The 19667-nt window shown below is 36.7% G+C and overlaps 2 protein-coding genes across 2 annotated transcripts in view; one reads left to right on the forward strand and one right to left on the reverse strand.

Annotated features, from left to right (window-relative positions):
- The first annotated feature begins 3 nt into the window (after nucleotides 1–3).
- tdrd9 (tudor domain containing 9) overlaps nucleotides 4–19667 on the forward strand; it is a 28992-nt gene continuing 9328 nt past the window's right edge. The window contains exons 1-19 of the mRNA XM_088002644.1: nucleotides 4–662; nucleotides 8567–8637; nucleotides 8736–8806; nucleotides 9882–10103; nucleotides 12244–12366; nucleotides 12742–12822; nucleotides 13855–14019; nucleotides 14111–14214; nucleotides 14296–14412; nucleotides 14543–14627; nucleotides 14854–14911; nucleotides 15009–15113; nucleotides 16085–16182; nucleotides 16263–16394; nucleotides 17015–17177; nucleotides 18621–18684; nucleotides 19079–19142; nucleotides 19225–19269; nucleotides 19387–19440. Of these exons, the coding sequence (XP_087858770.1) occupies nucleotides 481–662; nucleotides 8567–8637; nucleotides 8736–8806; nucleotides 9882–10103; nucleotides 12244–12366; nucleotides 12742–12822; nucleotides 13855–14019; nucleotides 14111–14214; nucleotides 14296–14412; nucleotides 14543–14627; nucleotides 14854–14911; nucleotides 15009–15113; nucleotides 16085–16182; nucleotides 16263–16394; nucleotides 17015–17177; nucleotides 18621–18684; nucleotides 19079–19142; nucleotides 19225–19269; nucleotides 19387–19440 (2004 nt within the window). The 5' untranslated portion in view covers nucleotides 4–480. The remainder of the gene's footprint in view (nucleotides 663–8566; nucleotides 8638–8735; nucleotides 8807–9881; nucleotides 10104–12243; nucleotides 12367–12741; nucleotides 12823–13854; nucleotides 14020–14110; nucleotides 14215–14295; nucleotides 14413–14542; nucleotides 14628–14853; nucleotides 14912–15008; nucleotides 15114–16084; nucleotides 16183–16262; nucleotides 16395–17014; nucleotides 17178–18620; nucleotides 18685–19078; nucleotides 19143–19224; nucleotides 19270–19386; nucleotides 19441–19667) is intronic.
- On the reverse strand, nucleotides 1368–5536 carry rd3l (RD3 like). Its single transcript, XM_014976698.2, has 2 exons — nucleotides 5213–5536; nucleotides 1368–2737 (listed from the first exon to the last, which is right to left on the reverse strand). The coding sequence occupies exons 1-2, from the start codon at nucleotides 5512–5514 to the stop codon at nucleotides 2404–2406; spliced, it is 636 nt and encodes a 211-aa protein (XP_014832184.2). The 5' UTR covers nucleotides 5515–5536; the 3' UTR covers nucleotides 1368–2403.

Here is a 19667-nt window from a genome sequence, read left to right on the forward strand (position 1 = left end):
TGCATCTGAAAAAGGGGATAGTTCTAACATGGCGTCCATTCTGTCATTTGCCACAATGTAGTGATAGGCATATAGCTTAAAAAAAATATGTAATATTTACCAGATCAGACTTTAATCCAATTTCTTTTGGTTTTGTTTGGAAAAACTATCTTTAATTTCAATCAACCCTATTGTGAGTTGCATGACGGAGTATTAGTGCCAGGGTAAGAGAATTTGTTTTGGTTTATTTTTGTTAAATACAAGAATGTAGTCATAATATCAAAATAAGAAGCAATTCTTACCGGAAAATCATCTTAAAATTAGGAGGGGAAAAAGCCGCGGATCCAGTGTTATATAGGCTTCTAATCACTTTTTACCAAATGTCTAAAATGAATCAATTCAAACTGCGCATCATGTTATTTTCCTCTTAATAAAGGAAGACCATGGCAACCGATCTAAAGCCAGATCGGTTGCTTAGCAACTCGAACCTGAACTTGCGCGATGACGTCAGTTGTCGTTGATCCGTCCCTTCTCTTCTTTCTGGCTCTGAGCGTGGCGGTCACTTCCATCATGAAGCCAGCCTTTACAGGGGAACAGATTTCGAAGTGGTTCACGTCAGGGACCACACTCGCCACCTTGAACCTCAAAGATAACACCGAAAGTTCTACTCCGGCAGAGCCCAGGTAAGGAAAATTACCTGGTCGCAATGAACCTTTTACGCTTAATTGGTGTTAGCATTAGTTAGCTAGCGTCACGTGGTCTGGTTCGGCGGTTCCAGAAACTACTACTGTGCTTCGAGTTGAGTTAGAAAATAGTTCAATATCTAACTTTAAATTATATATTTTTTTCTCCTATAAATTTACAGCTTGTAACAAAATGTATGGTTTCACGTTTAAACTAACACACGTGGATTAGCAATGTTTGTAAAAAAAAAAAAAGTGTTAAAAGATATTTAACTTGATTTGTAAAACCATTAAAATATTTCTAATTATTGTTGTCATATAGCCGTATTTCCTTACAGTACAACATAACTTGACATTTCTATGTGGCATGTGTTTTCACAAGAAAGTTCTAAATTTAATTTGAAATAAACCAAAGGTCCAAAGCAGAGTTTTATCTTAAAAAAAATAAATAAAAGAAAATTGCATTTTTATCCTTGCTGTTTCTGTCTTGAATCAACATAAATAAACATATTATACCCTTAGACTTCAATAGTGTCAAAGAAAATCTTGCCTTTTGCAAGTTTTTAATAATTTTGTTTATAAATAGACTTGACATAACAAAATTTGCTGGATGATAAACTATCCAAGAAATTGTTGCGATTAATGATAATATTGTTTTGAGACCATTTTCAGCTAATAAAATAGTAACATAATAAAGGTGCAAGGTTGCCCTTATAAACTTTAATTTTGTAAAGAACTCTCCACACTGCAACTGGAAGACATTTTAAAAAGCCAAAAAAAAAAAACCTTTACAACACAAAACAATAAATAAAATGGATTCTGATGTCTCTAAACAAAATTACCATTCAAAAAATATCAATCAGAATGGAAATTATCCAGGTCATTTTAATTTATCACAAGAGTATTTGAATTTAAAATGCCATGGCAGCCTAAACTAGATGTTTTTTTAATGGTTTATTGCAGGGCTGGACTGTATGGCTGGAAAAACCTATCATGATATTAGACTTTCACATCAATAATTGTTGATAATTATTGATGGTTTTTTTTTGTGATATGTGAAATACTATCAAACCTTTCCTCTCCCATGCACAGTTTTCACTCCACACCTTTAAGCAGTTTTGAGGCACAGTGGTGAAACCTGAAACTGCTGCTTTGCAAGTTACTCAATAGGTTGTTGCTAGGTAACCAAAGAATGAGAGTTGCTAGGTAAAAAAAGAGGGAGTGAGTTAGTTGATTACCCCAACCTTGCTTAGCTAGCTGTGGGAGGCTAGCTAAGCAAAGGCTGTCCTCTGCCTAGATCTCCCAGAATGCTGTGCAGTTCTTGAGCGGCATTCAGTGAATATTCTATTGGATATTTGATCAGATGCATTATCTATTGATATTGATCACTTGTCTATCTTGATATACATTATTGGTTTATTGTCCAGTCCTACTTTATTGCGGAGATTTTAAAAAATGTTGAGGAAAATTGTGTGACTTTTTTTTTTGTATTTCTTACATCATGAAAACTCTACATAGAGAAAAAAAAATCTCAAATGTTAATAATGAAAGCATCTTCATATTTACAAACCTATCCTTCATTACTACAGGATTGCTACAACCCTCTGGTACAATACAAACTCAAACGAGGGGTTTTCATTAGTACGTAAACCAGTTGTTGGGGGAGAAATATCTTTCACAGAATTGATCCTTGGCTTATTGCAGGACATTTTCCCATTTCTCCACACTAGGGTGTATCTTCTCACAGTATTGTACTCTCTCCTTTGGGTCTCAGAGGCCCGGGGTAGTAGTACGGAAGATCCCAGGCCCTGCTGGGTGTGAACGAACTTGAGTGGCGCATGGCCCGATCCACGTACCCAGAGACTGTTGGGATCTCTTCCCTTTCATGACTTCCACCCTGGGGTATTATGGGAGTGACCGAGCCCTGCTTCTTGTACTGGCTGCTCCAGACCTCCATTGATAAGCCTTCTTCTTCAATAGATTGTCTTTGGCTGAGGAAGTCGATCAGGATGTGCTTGAAGATGGTTGCCAGCTCCCAGTGTCGTACGTCGTTGGTGACGATCACTTCACGAAACCTGTTAAAATTTAGTAACAATGACATTCTATTTTACCATTTATTTAAATCGGGATGTAGTTCATACCTCTAGTTTTTATGGTTTTTATCTTCTTTTTTTATGAATCAGTTTTGATATTGAAAATTTAATTTTTGGAAAATCTGGATTTATTTTGTACCAATGCACTCTTTGGGTTTCCATATTCTGAAGTGATGTCTGCACACACAGGGCCACCATCTTATTTGAGAAGTTTTTTGCAGCTTCTATTCTACAGTGCAGTATAGGACTGGGCTACGATTTAATATTTGTTTTATATTGTGAGAATAAAGTAATAATATTACAATTATAAAGTCTAATCAGAATAAAATCAAAATAATGTGAAAATAAACTGATTTATTCTGGTAATATTATATTAGGAGAATGAAGTAGTAGTCTTAAGAGAACTCCACATAAAATAACAAAAAAATTAGGAATATAGAGAATCTTATGAAGTTATACTTTGGTGTAATTTTTACAAATATGGAAACACTTCATCTTTTCACATATCAGCATCTAATTATTATAAGTAACAGGACTTTGAAACAGTTGAGCAAATGATCGTCTATTTTGAAGAAAGAACCACACAGACTGACTGACTCGTGTCAAATCGAGATAATTCTGTTCAAGCTTTTCAAAACAATTTTTTGTAATTTTATGACGTTCTAGTAAAACCATCTTTATTATGGCAATATTCTTGTATTTAAACAAAAAATTTGTGGCCTGGTCCTACACTTTTCTGTACAACTCACAGAAGGGATGATGGAAGTCAAAACCACTTTTTGAAAATATTTTTTGTCATTTGCAATTTCCTTTTTTAGTAAGGAAAGCAAGAAAATAATTATAGCATTACTGCAACATTGGATCTGGTAGATTTTATTTTTAAGTTATATCTCCCAGCCATCATCCTGGCATTTTTAAGATGGGACATATTCAGAAAAGGCCACAGAAACATCTCAGTCGTGCTATTTCTCTCTTTTTTATGTTTTGGTTATATAAGCGCACATTAATGACCCGGCTGTGAGTTGTTTTGTGTGATAAGTGGGTCACAGCGCTGCTCAGCCATATGCTCTTCATCCTTTTTTTCCCTTTCTAGCTAAAAACTGAGGGGAAACCCTTCTAGTCACGCCATAAAAAGCCTTTCAGACCTTTCGTGATCACACATTAAACACTAATTAACCTTCCAGTGCAGCAGATAATTGAGTATTTCAGTGAAATCTTTACATGTGGATACAAGAACATAACTTGGCACATATGTTCTAAGTGCTTACATTCATGAAAAATGTTACTGAAAAATTCAAGTTGGTCAAGGAAAATTTATTTTTCTATTAAATTAACAAATATTTATCACACACTTTTTGAGTAAAATCCTAAATTGTCAGAAATAATATTTACTGATTAGATATGCCATGGAAAAAATAATTTGTGCACTATTGGCATTTGATTGAGTTTGGTGTCAAATCAGAGCCTACATATTTGGAACCAGAAAAATCATACATATTTTCATGTTCTTGTTTCCTTTTTCTGGTGGATATTTTTTCAAAATGACCACCATTGTTGTTATGATGGGTACAGCTAACCAAAAAGTTAGGTACACAAACCACTAATTTATAAAAACAAGAAACTTGGCTACGCTAACATAAACCATTAAGCAAAGAAAAAATGTGTAGAACCAAATGCTAAATTGCAACACAAACAAAAAGTTTACGCTAAACACACAAAACAATTAGCGACAGCTTGTGCTAAACTCCTAAATACACATGAAAAAAATAGCTAAGCTCATACTGCACTGTTAAACACACAAAACAATTAGCAGAAGCTTGTACTAAAGCGCTAAACATATAAAAAAACATTAGCATAAGTTTACGCTAAACCACTAAGTACAAAAAAAGTATGGATGTTTATCCTAAACTGATAAATACAGCAAAGCAATTAGCAGAAATTTATGCTTACCCACTACACACAGAAACATTTACAGAAGATTAGTTTGTTTAGCTAAATCACTAAACAAACAAAAAATAGCAGAGATTTATGCTAAACTGCTAAATAAGGCAAAGACAAAATTAGCAAAAGCTAATGCTAGCCATTAAGACAACTGCCTTTTGGTGTCTCACATTTTTATTTCCTTCCAGTTGACGACCAGACCAGCGTGAGACTTGCAAACAGCAACGTCTCACATTTTTGCGTCCAGTTTTGCTACGTGTTATTACTGTAAAGTCGTATGAACTGGATGAATAAAGTGAAAAACATACGGTGTGACATAAAGTTCGTCCATGACATGAAAATGGGTAATTTTATGGCAATACTTGGTTTAAAAATGGTGGCCATCTTGAAAAACAGAGACCTTTCTGAAATTCAAGTGGCTATGGGTAAATATGTGATTTGTGGGGTGACCTTGGCTCTAAGTTGTGTTGATATAGTTGAAGCTGGACATTGTTGGCATAAAAAAAAGAAAACAACCTTGAGATGACGGTGGCTGTGTCGACGGGTGGAACCTGTGAGCAGAGGAACTCCAGCTGGTGCAGCTCTGACGACGAGATGAGGGTTCGTAGGTTGGGGTATTTCTGGAACCAGTGGAGACCCAGGGCGCTGTGGGCCAGCCGGTTCTCCTGCTCCAGTTGTCTTGCCAGACGTTCTCGCTCCTCCACGTGCCACAGCAGCTCTGTGAGCAACATATGGCCGAGCACAGGCTCCACTCGGCTTGGAGATCGAGTCTGTGCTCTCGTTTGATTGGACCATTTCATCCAACCGAACAGAGGCATGGCTCTTTATGCTAACAGGCCCTGAAAACTGAGGAAATGAGAATTAATCTGTCTTCAGTATAAAGTAATAACTAACAGTGGAAATTTGTTGCATATAAAATTTCATTTATATGCAACAAATTAAATTTTGTTGCATATAAAGTGCTTTTCCATTAAAAAAATAATTCTAAATGCTTTTATTTTATTTTATTGAAATTAAGCTCTTATTTTCATTATTTTATTTTTCTTTGGGATCAAGTATTTTTGAATTTATTTGAATTTTTAAAAATGCAGGGCTGCAGCTAAATTATTTTAGTAATCGATTATTCTTTCGATTATGTTTGACGATTAATCGATTTAAAAATTCTTGCACATTTTGCAGATTGTTCATTTTAACCACTTAAACTTATTTTATACAACATTACACAAATAATTCAATTCCTGTTTTAAATAAAAAATATTTTATTGCCTAAAATGTAATTAATTTAGTGTACACTTGATCATTTGTAGCAAAGGATTCATCTGCTGCTAACAAAGTTCTTCTCGCATTAACTTGTGAAAAGCCCATTCTGCCTGACTTAACATTAATACAATGTGGGGCTAATCAGCTGATAAATTTTTGGATTAACCGATTGATAAGGCAGAAAAAGGTGCTTAGTAAGGATTATTATTATTTTTAAAGGTTTTGTTGGCTCTAGTGGCATTTATTTGGAAGTAGCCTGACAGGGAAGAGGGCCACGAGAGAGGGGATCAAACCAGGCCGGGAATCAAACCCGTGACCACCGGCATGAGGACCAAGGCCTCAATACATGGGCCGCGCCCTGCCCCTGTGCCACCACAGCACCCCCATTAGTAAGGATTATTTTTAACTGAATTTCAACCAGGCGAAATTAAAACTATACCGCTTGAGTAGGAACTTATTTGCAGACAAAGAAGGGTTTTTATTCATCTTAAATTCAAAATATTTATATTTTGTGTACAGTTTTGTCCTAATTACTGCCCTAAATATGTTATTCCAGCAGTTGGCCTTTTTTGTGTCTGTCAACAATTACTAAATTAGTTGACAATACGGTTACCCATTCCAGCCGTACTGTGGCTATATTTCAGTTCAGCTCCAGTACTGAGCTGTACTGCTGATAATTTTTTTGTACTATTGACCCAGATGAGCAATGTGACCTCTGGTCTGATCGGGTCGATGACGGTTTTCACTTCAAGTCAAACGGCGCTCTGATTTGTCCCAGATTTCTCTGTGTGACTCTTTCTGTTGCCGCCTGCGGGGTCCAAGGTCAGCCTCATCAAAACTGCGTAGTGGTGTTTTGAATAATACACAGCAGAGCCTTTAGGCATCAGAAGGGGTTTGCACATGCACATAAGACTGAAATCTCAAATAAAATAAATCTGTACTCACTGGTGAAACAAAACTGCACTGCTGACTCTGCTGTAAGCTTTTGAGAGACTTGGCACAGAAGAGCTGCTCACATGGTGCTCCCTCCAGCGTTGCGCTTCTATAAATCTACTGTAGCAAAGTTGCCTCTTCCTCCTGCTTCTTTTGGTGGTAAATGTTGAGTTTTGGCTGCAGTCCTGGACTGTTTTCTCCTTTTTCTTTTGTTCTGCGGTGATTGTCTTGTCCTCCCACTGCTCCCGTCACACAGACTTTGTCGGGGAGAGTTAGTCGCCCGCTGCTAACTGACTAAGAGCTGTCACCTCTCCTATCCTTTCACCTCACTCTCCTCTGTGCAGTGTGCAGCTTTGTTGTAAGGTCAGCTGCTTTGTAGCTTCCACGATATGTGTGCAGTGGAGAGAAAGAGGATGAGAGTGCATGTGTGCTCACAAGCCGTGGGTGTACTTTGTTCAAGCCCTCGTATTGCTGTCTGTTTTTGCATTGAAATGCTCGGCTTGCTCACACTGCAAGGCACGTTGCTCCTCAGGCCACAAAGCAAACGGCCTGGCTGAGTGTGCCAGAGCGAAATTCAAAAGGAGGAGAGAGTTTGAGTAAAGTAGCTAGTGTGGTAAATTAGGTATGTTGCAATTAATCGCATGATAAATTAAAACGAGCTCAATAATTTGCATTATTTATCATCTTTTACCAAAAACTGGTTATTAAAAGTCTCCAGTCTGGGCCTGTGGTCCCACTTAGCTCTTTAATTGAAGGACAATTTTGTTTACAGAAACTCCATAATTGATTGTTTTTATTTAGTTTTGATATTTAAAATATCCCATTGTGAAATGTTCATTAGAAATGGAAGTTTATTGATCTTTGAGAATGTTATGTCGTTACCATTATATCACTTTTAAATGGTCTCAAAATAACAATATTATCGTTTATCGCAATAACTTCTGGGGTAATTTATCGTCCAGGAAAATTTATCGTGACATGCCTGTGGGCAATAAGGCTTAAAAAATAAATTAGATTTTTTTTGTACTATATTCATTAATTCTAATAATCGCAATAAAATCAAGATTATGGACATGTATTACAATCTTCTTCATGAGACTGTCTTGGGAAAATGTTCCTACCAACAATAACACTTTGAAGAATCTGAATTGATGAGTTACAACTTTTAATTTCCCTTTGGGATCTATAAGTTATTTTTGAATTTAAATTTTAATCTATTTTTTGTGCTTACTTGAAAAAAAAAATACAAATGACAAAATATTTTCAAAAAGTGGCCTTTATTTATTTTAACCCTCCTGAGAGTTGCTTTAAGGCCAGACTACGATACTTTTAAAAAATTATTTAATTACGAGAATATAGTCATAATATTAGCAGACTAGTGATGCAATTTTACCAGAACAAAGTCTTAAAATTACAAACAAAAGTAATTGTGACATGCTTTAAAAAAAACACTTAGCCGTTTTTGGGCAATAATTTATAGTATTTTGGTGTCTGAAAATGGAAACTTTTCAAAAACCTCCAGATTAAGTCACAGTGGAACGGCACTGAGCCGTTACCTAGCAACCCCAGCCAAGCCCGGCCCGTTACCTAGCAACCAAACGGAACTCCACTACATTGCTGGGACATAAAGGCAGAAGTTTAGAACAGGAATGTGACTGCTTATGTTGCTTTTCTCAGTCCGGTTAAACCTGATGATTCCAGCCAGAAAGCTGATGTTGGACGTATCCAAAACCCAGAACCTTCGAGGAGTGAGTAATAGATTACATGATTTAGTAGTAGATTCCACCCACATACAGTACTAGATTGTTGTGAATTTACCTCTCCCTTCACTGTTTTGAATGTTTAGGTCCTCCTCCTGTTTCTCCCTGCTCCAGTTTTGAATGCCCAAGCTTACCCATAACCAAAGACAAGGAGCAGGTAAGGCACTAATGCATTTTCCTCCTGGAGTTTATTTTTGGGTCATTGCAGAGTTTTACTTAAATTGACATTATGTCCTCAGGACAGAAGCCCACTAAGTCTTAATGTTTGCTTCTAAGAAGTGCAGTTACTTTTATATGTGCCTGTACAGCAGGAGCCCACATTGAGTGTTATTAGTGTCGTGAATATCAATGGAGTTATTCAAGCGTTGACTCTTTTCACCTTCTAATGTGGGTAAAATATAATTTCATATTGTCTTAAATCAGCTTAGAACATCCATTAAGGACTCATCGATATGAGGATTTTAGCCGATGTTAGATAATATTTCTGTTATGGTTGATAACCGATATTTACCAATATTATATTTTTTTTATACGGCTGAAATAATTTATCAGATTAATTGTGATAAATCGATAATTTTAATTACTGTCAACTAGTTTAGTAATTGATTAATCGCTAACTAGCATATTTTGACACAAAATAGGTCAAATGATGAAAGTAAAACATATTCAGAGCAGCAATTAAGTCAAAATTGTACAAATATACATATATATTCATATTTTTCATTTAAGATTAAAAAAAAAAACTATCTGTAAATGTTCTATCCAAAACTCCGTAAGTGTAATAGTTTTAGGTTCACCTGGTTCAAATTCTGTAAAAAAAAATAAAATAAATAAAATAATCATATTAAGCGCTGTTGGTCTAAGAAAAGAATAAACAAATCAGCCCTACACTCTTCTGTGAAGCAGAAATGTTTTTTTAGCTGCAGATGCATTATTTTCTACAAGTGATCAAACTTACTCTAAAGGAATTCTATGTTGTCGCATTTTAGGCCATAAAATGTTTATTTTCTTGTTATAAAAAGTAATTTGTGTAATGTTGTATAACAAATACCACATGGGCAGTCCCCACTCTTATGAAACACTCACAAATGTCAAGAAAATCAAAATACACATTGGTTTTTAATGTCGGCCCAGTATAGTCACCAATGCACTATAATGTCTGTTTCTTTATTTGCAGTGACATGATGGTTTATTCCAACAGGTTCACTTTAACTGTCCTCATCTGCTTCTAGCTAATTTCCTTCATAGAAAGCAACTCGGTTGTGATCGTTCGAGGAGCCACCGGCAGTGGCAAGACCACCCAGCTGCCACAGTTCATCTTGGACCACTACAATGAGAAAACCGCCTCCTGCAACATTGTGGTCACACAGCCGCGCAAGATTGGAGCCACCAGTATCGCTCGCTGGGTTGCTGCTCAGAGGAAGTGCATCCTGGGCAGTCTGGTGGGATATCAGGTTGGTACACCTGTGAAGTAGTAAGTGAGTTTGTGTTTGACATACTGATGTTTGTGCACATTAATTTACGACCAGTGTTTTAAATTCTGGTTTTATTTAGAAATCTTAAAGCAAAAATGGATGTTAAAGGGGACCTTTTACTCAAAATTCACATTTTGCTTATTTTTATACTTCCATTTATGTCTCTACTGCTTCTAAAAACCCCAAGCCCAAGTGTTTAAAAAACACAACCAAACTGACCAAAGTAAAAAAAAAAACAAAAAAAAAAAGAATCACCGAACTGTTTTTTGGCAATAAGTTGATTATTTTTGGTGTCTGGAGTCAGGAACCTACAGAATAATTCACATTCAACGCATCGTTACCTAGCAACCCAAGTGGAGCTCCAGCATGTTTGGTTAACTGTACGTGCTGTACAATGGCTGCTGGAAAAGAGAAGGGTTTTTCTGTTGACTTACCATCCAGAAATCACTGGTTGCATTTTTATTGGTTGTGCAGCAAGCTCCACTTCTGCTGTTCAAAGATGTACGGTTACATAATTACACATCTTTAAGCAGCCATTTTCACATGCAAGTGTAAATGTTAAGTTAGGGGCGTGGTCAACAGCATTGTTTGGATTTAAAGTGACAAGACTCCTTAAAGCAGGTCATTTTAAAATGAGTGGACTAAAATCTCATGATCTAAGAATGAGTTTGTGCAAAAAAAAAAGTGACGAAAAAAATGTTTTTTATTGCTAATAGACCTATTCTAACCTGTTCAAGAAAGCATAATGGGCCACCTTTCAGTTTGTTAAAGATATTAAGCTACTGGTAACTAGCTGCTAGTATACCCTTGCTAGCTAGCTATTTTAGGCTCATTATGGGTAGCAGCAAATTTTTTGTCAGCTGAACAATGTTCTTCATCATTGTCTCACTTCTGTTGCCAATCCATGCGACTTATTTATAATAAATTTTGTCATCCATTTCTGCTGTGCTACATGTCTTAAATGTCATTCATAAGAGTCTTAAATTTGAGTTGGTGAAACCTGCAGAAACCCTGCATAAAGATAGAACGTGTAACTGATTGCAAATATTATGATGACCATAATATTAGATCTGTAGTCTTTTTTAAAAAAGCCTTCACTGCATCTGTTTTATCACCAATAAGTTGTAGTTTTCACGTGTTTGCACTGTTTTGAGTGATTTGTTGCTAGAATGTCTGGCTGTGGTGTGCACAGCTCTGAAACGGTGCGTCTTAAAATAACTGTTCTCCGCTTGGTTCAGACCTCTGGAGGTACGGATGATGTCACTGTCAGTGGGAGAAAGACAGTCACCGCTCAAATGAAATGTTTTTTATTTTATGACTTCCACACTCCAGTAACATTTGTTGTTTGTCCAGATTTTTACATACACGTAAAAATGTATGTATTTACATTTTTACATACACGTAAAAATTTAAAAAAAGAGTGAAAACATTTTGTTTTCACTCTTTGACATTAAATCAGACAAAACCTCCTGTTTTAGGTTTACAAGTGGTACTTATATTAGTTAATGCCAGAGTATTTGTTCTTCAAGTCGGTTGTTTGCATACATCAGGCAAAGGGATTCAGACCTTCAGAAGTCTGATTCATTCTTGAGCTGAATTTCCAGATGTCTGAAGGTGAATCTTTTATCTTTTCAAACAATTAAATGCAAATATAACTATCATGGGAATTTACAACCACAATGGTTTTCACACACGAGACGAGTTGTACGTCGTTACAGCAATAAATTTAACTGCATGAAAGCTTGATAATTTCCATTTGTATTTTTTTTTTCTTGACTCTTTCTTCCAAACACTGGATGACCAAAGGCTTCAGTCTGGAGCATCTGTCTCAACTAATACATTTTTGAAGGACAATTTTGTTTACAGAGACCTCAGTTTCCATTTTATTTGCTATTTTGTTTATTTATTTTGCACATTTAAAATGTCTTCCACTTCCAGTGTTGAATATTTCTTAGAAACTAAAGTGTTTCGATCTTTAGAGAGTGCACCATTATATTTCTTGAAAATGGTCTCAAAACAATAATATTATTGTTTATCATTAATCAAAAACAGCTGACTGACCTGTTATTCTGTTAACAGATATGACTGTGTTTGTCTTTATTTTTGGGGTTTTTTTTAGGTTGCACTGGAGAAAATGGCCACAGAGCACACACGTCTAATTTACATGACAACAGGGGTTCTGCTGCAGAAGCTCGTGTTGGCCAAATCTCTCACAGAGTACTCTCACATCTTTGTAGATGAGGTATGTGGACAGATTTGCTTTTATGGATTTTCTCCTGCATCATCCTGTCCTCCAGAAATTATACCTCAAGTGTTTTTTTTTTTCTTATCGTTTTTTGTTTTGTTTTGAGAAATATTATTCATGTTTTACCTGTTTAATCGTGTTTTATTGTACTGCCCTTTGTTTTCGATGGACACCTGCTGCCTGTGTAAATGTTGAGTGTAACCTGAGGGCGAGTTTCCAGAGATTTTTTTTGTGGGATAAAAAGACAACACAAAACTCTGGAGTGCTCAGTTCTAGTGTGCTGACAGAAAACTGCCACCATTCTCATAATATTTAAAAATGTGATGTATAATAATGTACAGAATATGTGCTGAAGTCTTTTCTGACTTCAAGGTTCATGAGCGCAGCGAAGAGATGGACTTTCTGTTGTTGGTGTTGAGAAAACTCCTTCATTCCAACTCTCGTCATGTCAAGGTAACTAGTGCCATCAATATATATTACTGGATACGATGTCGCCTATTAGCAGCTATTACTATGCATTGAGTCATGCAAACAAAACCACACTGTTCTGTTGCAGGATGAACAGGAATCTGTACCGCCCTTATTTCTTATCCGATTTTTATAAAATGTGGTTTGAATTAAAGCTGTGAAAAATTATGATTTAAAACGTAACATGCATTTTCCTTAGATATTTCTGAGACTGTGGTTTCTGTTCTATCAAAAATGGAAGAGAGGACGGACGATACAAGTGATGTAATATTTATATTTTATGTATATTTTTACATAATTGCTGCCGTAGTTTGGTAAAATTTAACAAACCATTTATGAAACGTTTCATCCTATTTGATGATTATGAATATCGCCACATTCATTGAACAAATGAGGAAATTAGTCCAGTTTTCATCGTTTATCAGAAGGTTCAGCGGCTGCAGTGCGTCACAACAGAGAAAATAATGCAGAAACACAAGTGGAGAACAACTCAGTCACTTTTATTTTTTTTTCCCATGCTCTCCGTATCAGCTTTACTCAACATGCAGACCCGTTGCCATGGCAACCGACTGACAACAGCTACTGGAGCTGTTGTCAGTCTTGAGAAGAGATTACATTCAAGTGTATAAGGAATCAACACCAAAAAAAAAGTTTTTAGAATATATTTATCAATAAGTGGTCGCATAAACAAAATGGTGGTTGATTAGCTAATTTAAACACTTGCTCTACTGATGATCGAGCTAGGTGCTAATAAACCCTTGCTAGCTCGTTCTCTTTTTTGCGTCTGTCATGGTTGGGTGCAAATTTATTGCCAGTTGGCTGGACAAAGTTCATACATTTCTGTGGCCATATCAGTCTTAAATTTTATTCATAACAACCTCAAAAAGTCTTAAATTTGAGTTTATGCATAGCAGTGTGTGCCACATGATGTCCAATCCAGTGGTATACATCAATGATTAGTGCATCCAAGACACATTTGCTTCAGCTTGTGTCTGTAACACGATGTATTTTGGGCAGATAATCCTCATGTCGGCCACCATTAACTGCAGAGAGTTCGCCGAGTACTTCGCCACGCCCATTTGGGGCAAGATGAGCCCTGCTTATGTGTATGAAGTGGAGGGCGCTCCCTTCACCATCGAAGAGTTTTACCTCGACGACCTTCAGAAACTGTATCCCTACCGGGTGAATAGATCTGAATACACGTTTTCAACACTTCTGTTCTCGTGGTTTTAGTCCAAGCTGTTAATATGTAAAGTTTGTGGGCTCAAACCAGATCGAGCCGCCGCATCCAGATGACCTGTTGATCTCACCTAAGATGTACGACCTTGCCATCAGTTTAATCCAGAGCTTTAATGAGATGGAGGGCAAAGATTTCAGGTGAGGCTTCATTATATTAAGGCTTTAGTCAACTTTTAATTGTTAATCGGAAAGTATAATTTGCATAAATGTGCCGAGTAGCAAAGTTGAGGAGGGAGGGACGCCTTTGTCAGAAAGAGGAAGCGTTTTGGTTTTCCTTCCTGGCATACATGAGATTCGCTGCATGCAAGAGAGTTTGGCCAAGCTCGCCAACCAAAGGTGAGCGAATATTACTTATTTTTATCGTTTTTACCTTGTTTTACATAGGTAAAAACAAAAAGATGAGCAGATCAGTCTAGAGAAAGGAAATGGACGCCTCGCTGTTTTTAAATGTGTTTCTGCGGCTCAGATTGCAGGTTTATCCTCTCCATTCATCCGTGACTCTGGAGGAGCAGAATGGTGTGTTCCTGTCCCCGGTCCCTTGGTACAGGAAGGTAAGAGCTGCTGACTTCACTCCATATGCCATCTGTGAAACTTCTGTATGGGCTATTGGGCTTTTTACATGCATTCTGCAGTAAATGCATGCAAAATGGAGAAATTATTTTGTCCATTTTTATTCAAAGCAGAGAATTGATTTCTCATTCTCAGCTCTGTCATCACTGATAGGAAAGAGGAAGTTCATTGTAGTCCCTGTATTTAATAATCTCTTTACCTTCTCAGGTCATCCTCTCTACCAACATCGCTGAGAGTTCGGTGACTGTCCCAGACGTTAAATACGGTGCTTCTTATTTATTATTTATCACTAATCGTTGCTTTCTTTAGCCTATATTGGACTAAATATAACATATTTTTGGCTTTTTTTCCCCCTTGTACAGTTATTGACTTCTGCCTGGCCCGTCATTTGGTGTGTGACAAAGATACTAATTACCAGTCTCTACGTCTGACCTGGGCATCCAAAACCAACTGCAACCAGCGCAAAGGTGAAGCAACTTCAGCTGAGGGCCGGGGCCGCTCAAAAGGAGCAATGCGCAATTTAGGATCAGTAAGAGAGAAAATTTTATGAGAAAAAAACAAAAAACTCAGTATAATCATGGATTCACAAACTGAAACTTTTCTTTTAGTTTGGGATTGACGTGTTAAAGGGGACCTTTTATGCAAAATTCACATTTTGCACATTTTTACATTTCTATTTTGGTGTTTGCTGGTTATAAAAAAGCCCCAGTAGCTTTTGGCAATAAGTTAATGATTTTTGGTGTCTGAAAAATTAGCTGTTTCCAAAACTTCCCATTTGTTACATCATGTTGAACACTGCACTGTTAGCTAGCAACCCCAGCTGACCTGAGCCCGTTACCTAGCAACCCCAGTGGATCTCCCTGCACGTTTTACTGCTGTATGCACAGTACAATTGCTGCTGGAAAAGAAACCACTTGCTGCATTTTTGTTCATTGTACAGGAGGCTCTACTTCTGCTTTTCAAAGTTGCACAGTTGTATAATTGCATAAAGGTTAGCAGCCATTTTCACATGTCAGTGTAATTGTTGAGTTTGTGGGCTCGACCAGCAGCTGCTTATTTGGATTTAAAGTCACAAGAGGCCCTAAAATATCTCATTCTGAACAGAGCAGAATAAAATCTGATTATCTAAGGCTAATTTTCTGCAAAAAATGTAATGAAGAAATGTTTTGTATAGGCCATAGTCACCTGTAAGGAAGTTTTAATGCCAAAAGTCATGTTTAAATCACACCATCAGAGATATCTGACGTCTTCCGTTTTTGTGTTTTCAGTTGACCAGTCAGTGGAAAGAGACTTAGTTCAGCTGGACAAGCACATTATTTTTGAATTTGAGCCCCAAACAGAAAATCACGAATGTGATGCCTTTCTTTGGTGTAATTAGTGATTTTATGGGAATATTTTTGTATGTTGTGATTGCAAAATATTTGTTTAAAACTGGCAGGGAGGGCAGGCCGAGTGTCAAAGGGCTTCTGCTACCGTCTCGTGACCAGAGCTTTCTGGACAAACGAAATCCCTGAATATATGATTCCAGAGATGCAGGTGAGGGCAGAGCCTTTTTTTGTTTCGCCATAAATGCTTTCTGAATCCGACTTTAACCGCCATGTCGTCCCTCCCCTTAGCTTGCTCCTCTGTCGACCATCCTGCTAAAGGTCAAGCTGCTGGACATGGGGGACCCTCGCTCCCTCCTGTCCACTGCGCTCTCGCCTCCCAACCTGTCCGACATTGTTAGGACCGTTCTCGAGCTCATAGAGGCAAGTAAAGCAGACGCTAAACATGACGCTACCTGAGAGTAGGCGATTAATCAGTCATGATTGATTAATCGAAAAATCTTAGGCTGTCTATTATATTTTGCTGTACAGTTGATCTGAATTCAAAATCTAAATAAACAGAAGCTGGAAAAGATGCTTGTCAAACAAGATGGCCACCGTGAGCGTGATGATGTCACCAACTATTGAAACCCAAGAAACAAAATCTAGATTTTCCAAAATTCAAATTCCAAAAATCTGATTAATCGATTAAAAAAATTTTTTATCAGTCACTAAAAAAAATCAATTAATCGTAAATTTAAATAGTCAATTAATTTAACCAGTTTATCTATGTGTATTGATTAATCACTTGTTTGATGATTGTTTTTTTTTTATTGATTTAATCGGGTTAAAACTCCATTGTTGTAGTCATGGTGCATGACTTTTATGATGGGAGACTTAATTAGTCTCCCATCATAAAAGTTTATGGAGGTCTTAGATTTAATTGTCGTTAATCTTATTCATAATAAGAATAATTCATAATCTGGTATGTCAGGCAGTGCTGTAATGTTTTCTGAAGAAAGAATCAAGATTCTTTTTTGCTGTGTGGATGTTTGATTCTTCAGATGGGTGCGCTGTCCGCGAAAAGTGACGGCAAAAATCAAAGCGAGGATGGCGAGCTGACCTTCCTGGGCCGCGTTCTGGCTCACCTGCCTGTGGACCTTAACCTGGGGAAGATGATCGTTCTGGGCCACGTCTTCGGCTGCTTGGACGAGTGTCTCATCATAGGTCAGTTTGACGGTCCTGATATCAGCTGTTCAACAGCCTGTTGCTCAGGAGAAATGTTAACTCCACATTTCCCTCCAGGTTTCATCTTAGTTTTTGATTTCTACACTTTTTTGCCAGCTTTTAAAAAGTACAGATGTTTCAATAATTGGCCTCAAAATTCTTAAATGCATCTAAAGCTGAAATGATTAATCGTGATTAATCGATTATTGAAATAATCGTCAAGTAACTTAGCAGACTTACTGAGAAAAACCCAACAAATTATAAATACTAGTTAAGAGAAAACTACAAAAATAAATATACATTTACGCTAAAAACACTTTTGACTGTCAAAATGTTTTACCCAAAACTTTTATATTCAGCTGGTTCAAATTCAGTACAGAATGCTACGTTGTTGTGCTTTAGGCAATAAAATGTTTGTTTTTTTTATTTAAAAAGGACTCTTTGTTTATTTGCATCTTTTAATGTGTTTCTAATATTGTGGAAAAAGTGTCAAGTAATGGAATGAAAAGTCAGCAGATTTGTAATTTTTTAATCCGATAAAACTGATTAATTGTTAACTACGATAAACAATAATTACAGCCCCAAATACATTCAGATTTTAAGTTTTTGATTTTAAATTTCACCTAAGTTTGGCATTTTCCACTTATTTCTTCTTCTATCTCTGTATTAACTTTTCAAACTCCGTTTCTTCTTCTGCAACTTTATAAAAGGTTTAAAGAATAAGAGCATCTTAGTCACTTTTAATTTATAAAACCATGTTAATTTAATGCGATCAAAAAGTTGTTTCTAACTCTATACTATAAAAGTGTTAGTACTGAATTAATACTTCTGTATTTAACTTGTGAAGTTGAGTTAAAATAAGTTTTGAAAGCTATGAAATGGTTTTGGAGGTTTTAAGTTCGTTACTAATCTGAAATTGTTGGAGTCGTTGTCCAATAACTTGTTAATATTACTTTCAAATCAGAAGAAACATGTTGCTAAAAACAAGACGGCTGCATATAGTCATGCAAAAACCGGGAGAGAAATGGCTCAATTAAAAGAAATACGTTACTAGAGCTGTTAATTTTCAGCTTAAAGACAATTCTGAGCGTTTGTGCCTCCAGGGAATTGCTTTCCGTTATGCTTCTTTCTTTCTTTTATACCTTTATTTTCCTCCTCTAAAGGTTCATGATGCTGTAGAAGCTCTGTAACTTCTATAAAACAACCATGATCATGTTACTTTAAGTTTTAGAAGCTTTTTATTTGTCCTTAGATATTTTCCAAGCACTAGAATTACGTCAGCATTTAGGAGTTAGTTTGCCTCGTATTTTTCTGATCAACTTGGTGCAACATGAAAGAAATGCAGCCTGGCTTTAAGTGTTCTGCAGTTTACTCATTATTTGTGTTTGTAATCTGTATTGGTGAGTTTTAGTGTATATTAAATAAATGTTTCTTTATTTTCAGCTGCATCTCATTCTCTGAAGAGCTTCTTTGCCATTCCGGCCATGCAGCAGCTTGCAGGCCACAGGTGAGTCACATCATAAACGCTAAATAACTTATTCAAACAGTTTATCATCATCAAAAAAAAAAAGATTTGGAGGTTAGCTCAGGAGGTTTGTACACAAAGTTTGGAAATGCTTGATTTGCATAATATGCTTGATGTTTAAACTACACAGTTTTGTAATAAAGCACAACCCAACATTCGATTAAAAGCCTAAATTTGGAAAATGCTAATTAATTTCTAAAACATTTTTTGTGGATTCTGACTCTGACATCACATTTGATGTGTACCTGCCATAAAAATTGAAGACCTCTCCATTCTTTGCAGGTGGGGGGAATAAATAGTAAGAAATACTTCAAACTGTGACTGGCTGATGAATGATTTCATGGCACAAAATGTTTTACTCCTCCTGTGATTTCAGGAGCAAGCTGGCTTTTTCCCGTGGCACGCCGAGTGACTCGATGGCCGTCGTCAATGCCTTCAGGGTGATTTTAAGTCGCGTGTTTCATGTGAAATCTGATGTTTCTGTTTGTGGGACTGTTTTAAAACCCTTCTTATTTTGTTAAGGCGTGGTACTCCGCCAAAAAGAAAGGACAACTGAGACACCCAAAGGTAAATAAACTTAACAACACCTGATGTACGATAACCGGAAAGCTCCTGTTTCTTTATCTACACCAGTAACATCAGAGCGTTGATTTCTCGGATGAACACGGATGTTCTTCTTTACAGGATGAGCTGAGCTGGGGCAAAGAGAACTTCATTCAGATCAAGAGGATCAGAGAGGTGCAGACATTATGCAAAGTTTGGTCATTTAGGTTTTATTTGCATTTCAAGAAAAATGCAGTTGAAATTCACATAATTGGGAAAATCAGTTTCCTAAAATGCGTATGCGGCGTTTTAGGAAAATTGTGGCCTGCGGTTTTACAGAAATATTGATTCTGTAAAACCGGGGAGAAACTCTGCATAATCTCAATTTACACAATTCTGTGATTAATGCAACGCAGCTCGTG

Source organism: Poecilia mexicana, unplaced genomic scaffold (genome assembly GCF_051168715.1).
Source record: "Poecilia mexicana isolate PSO_F unplaced genomic scaffold, ASM5116871v1 scaffold_22, whole genome shotgun sequence".
Taxonomy (NCBI): Eukaryota; Metazoa; Chordata; class Actinopteri; order Cyprinodontiformes; family Poeciliidae; genus Poecilia; species Poecilia mexicana.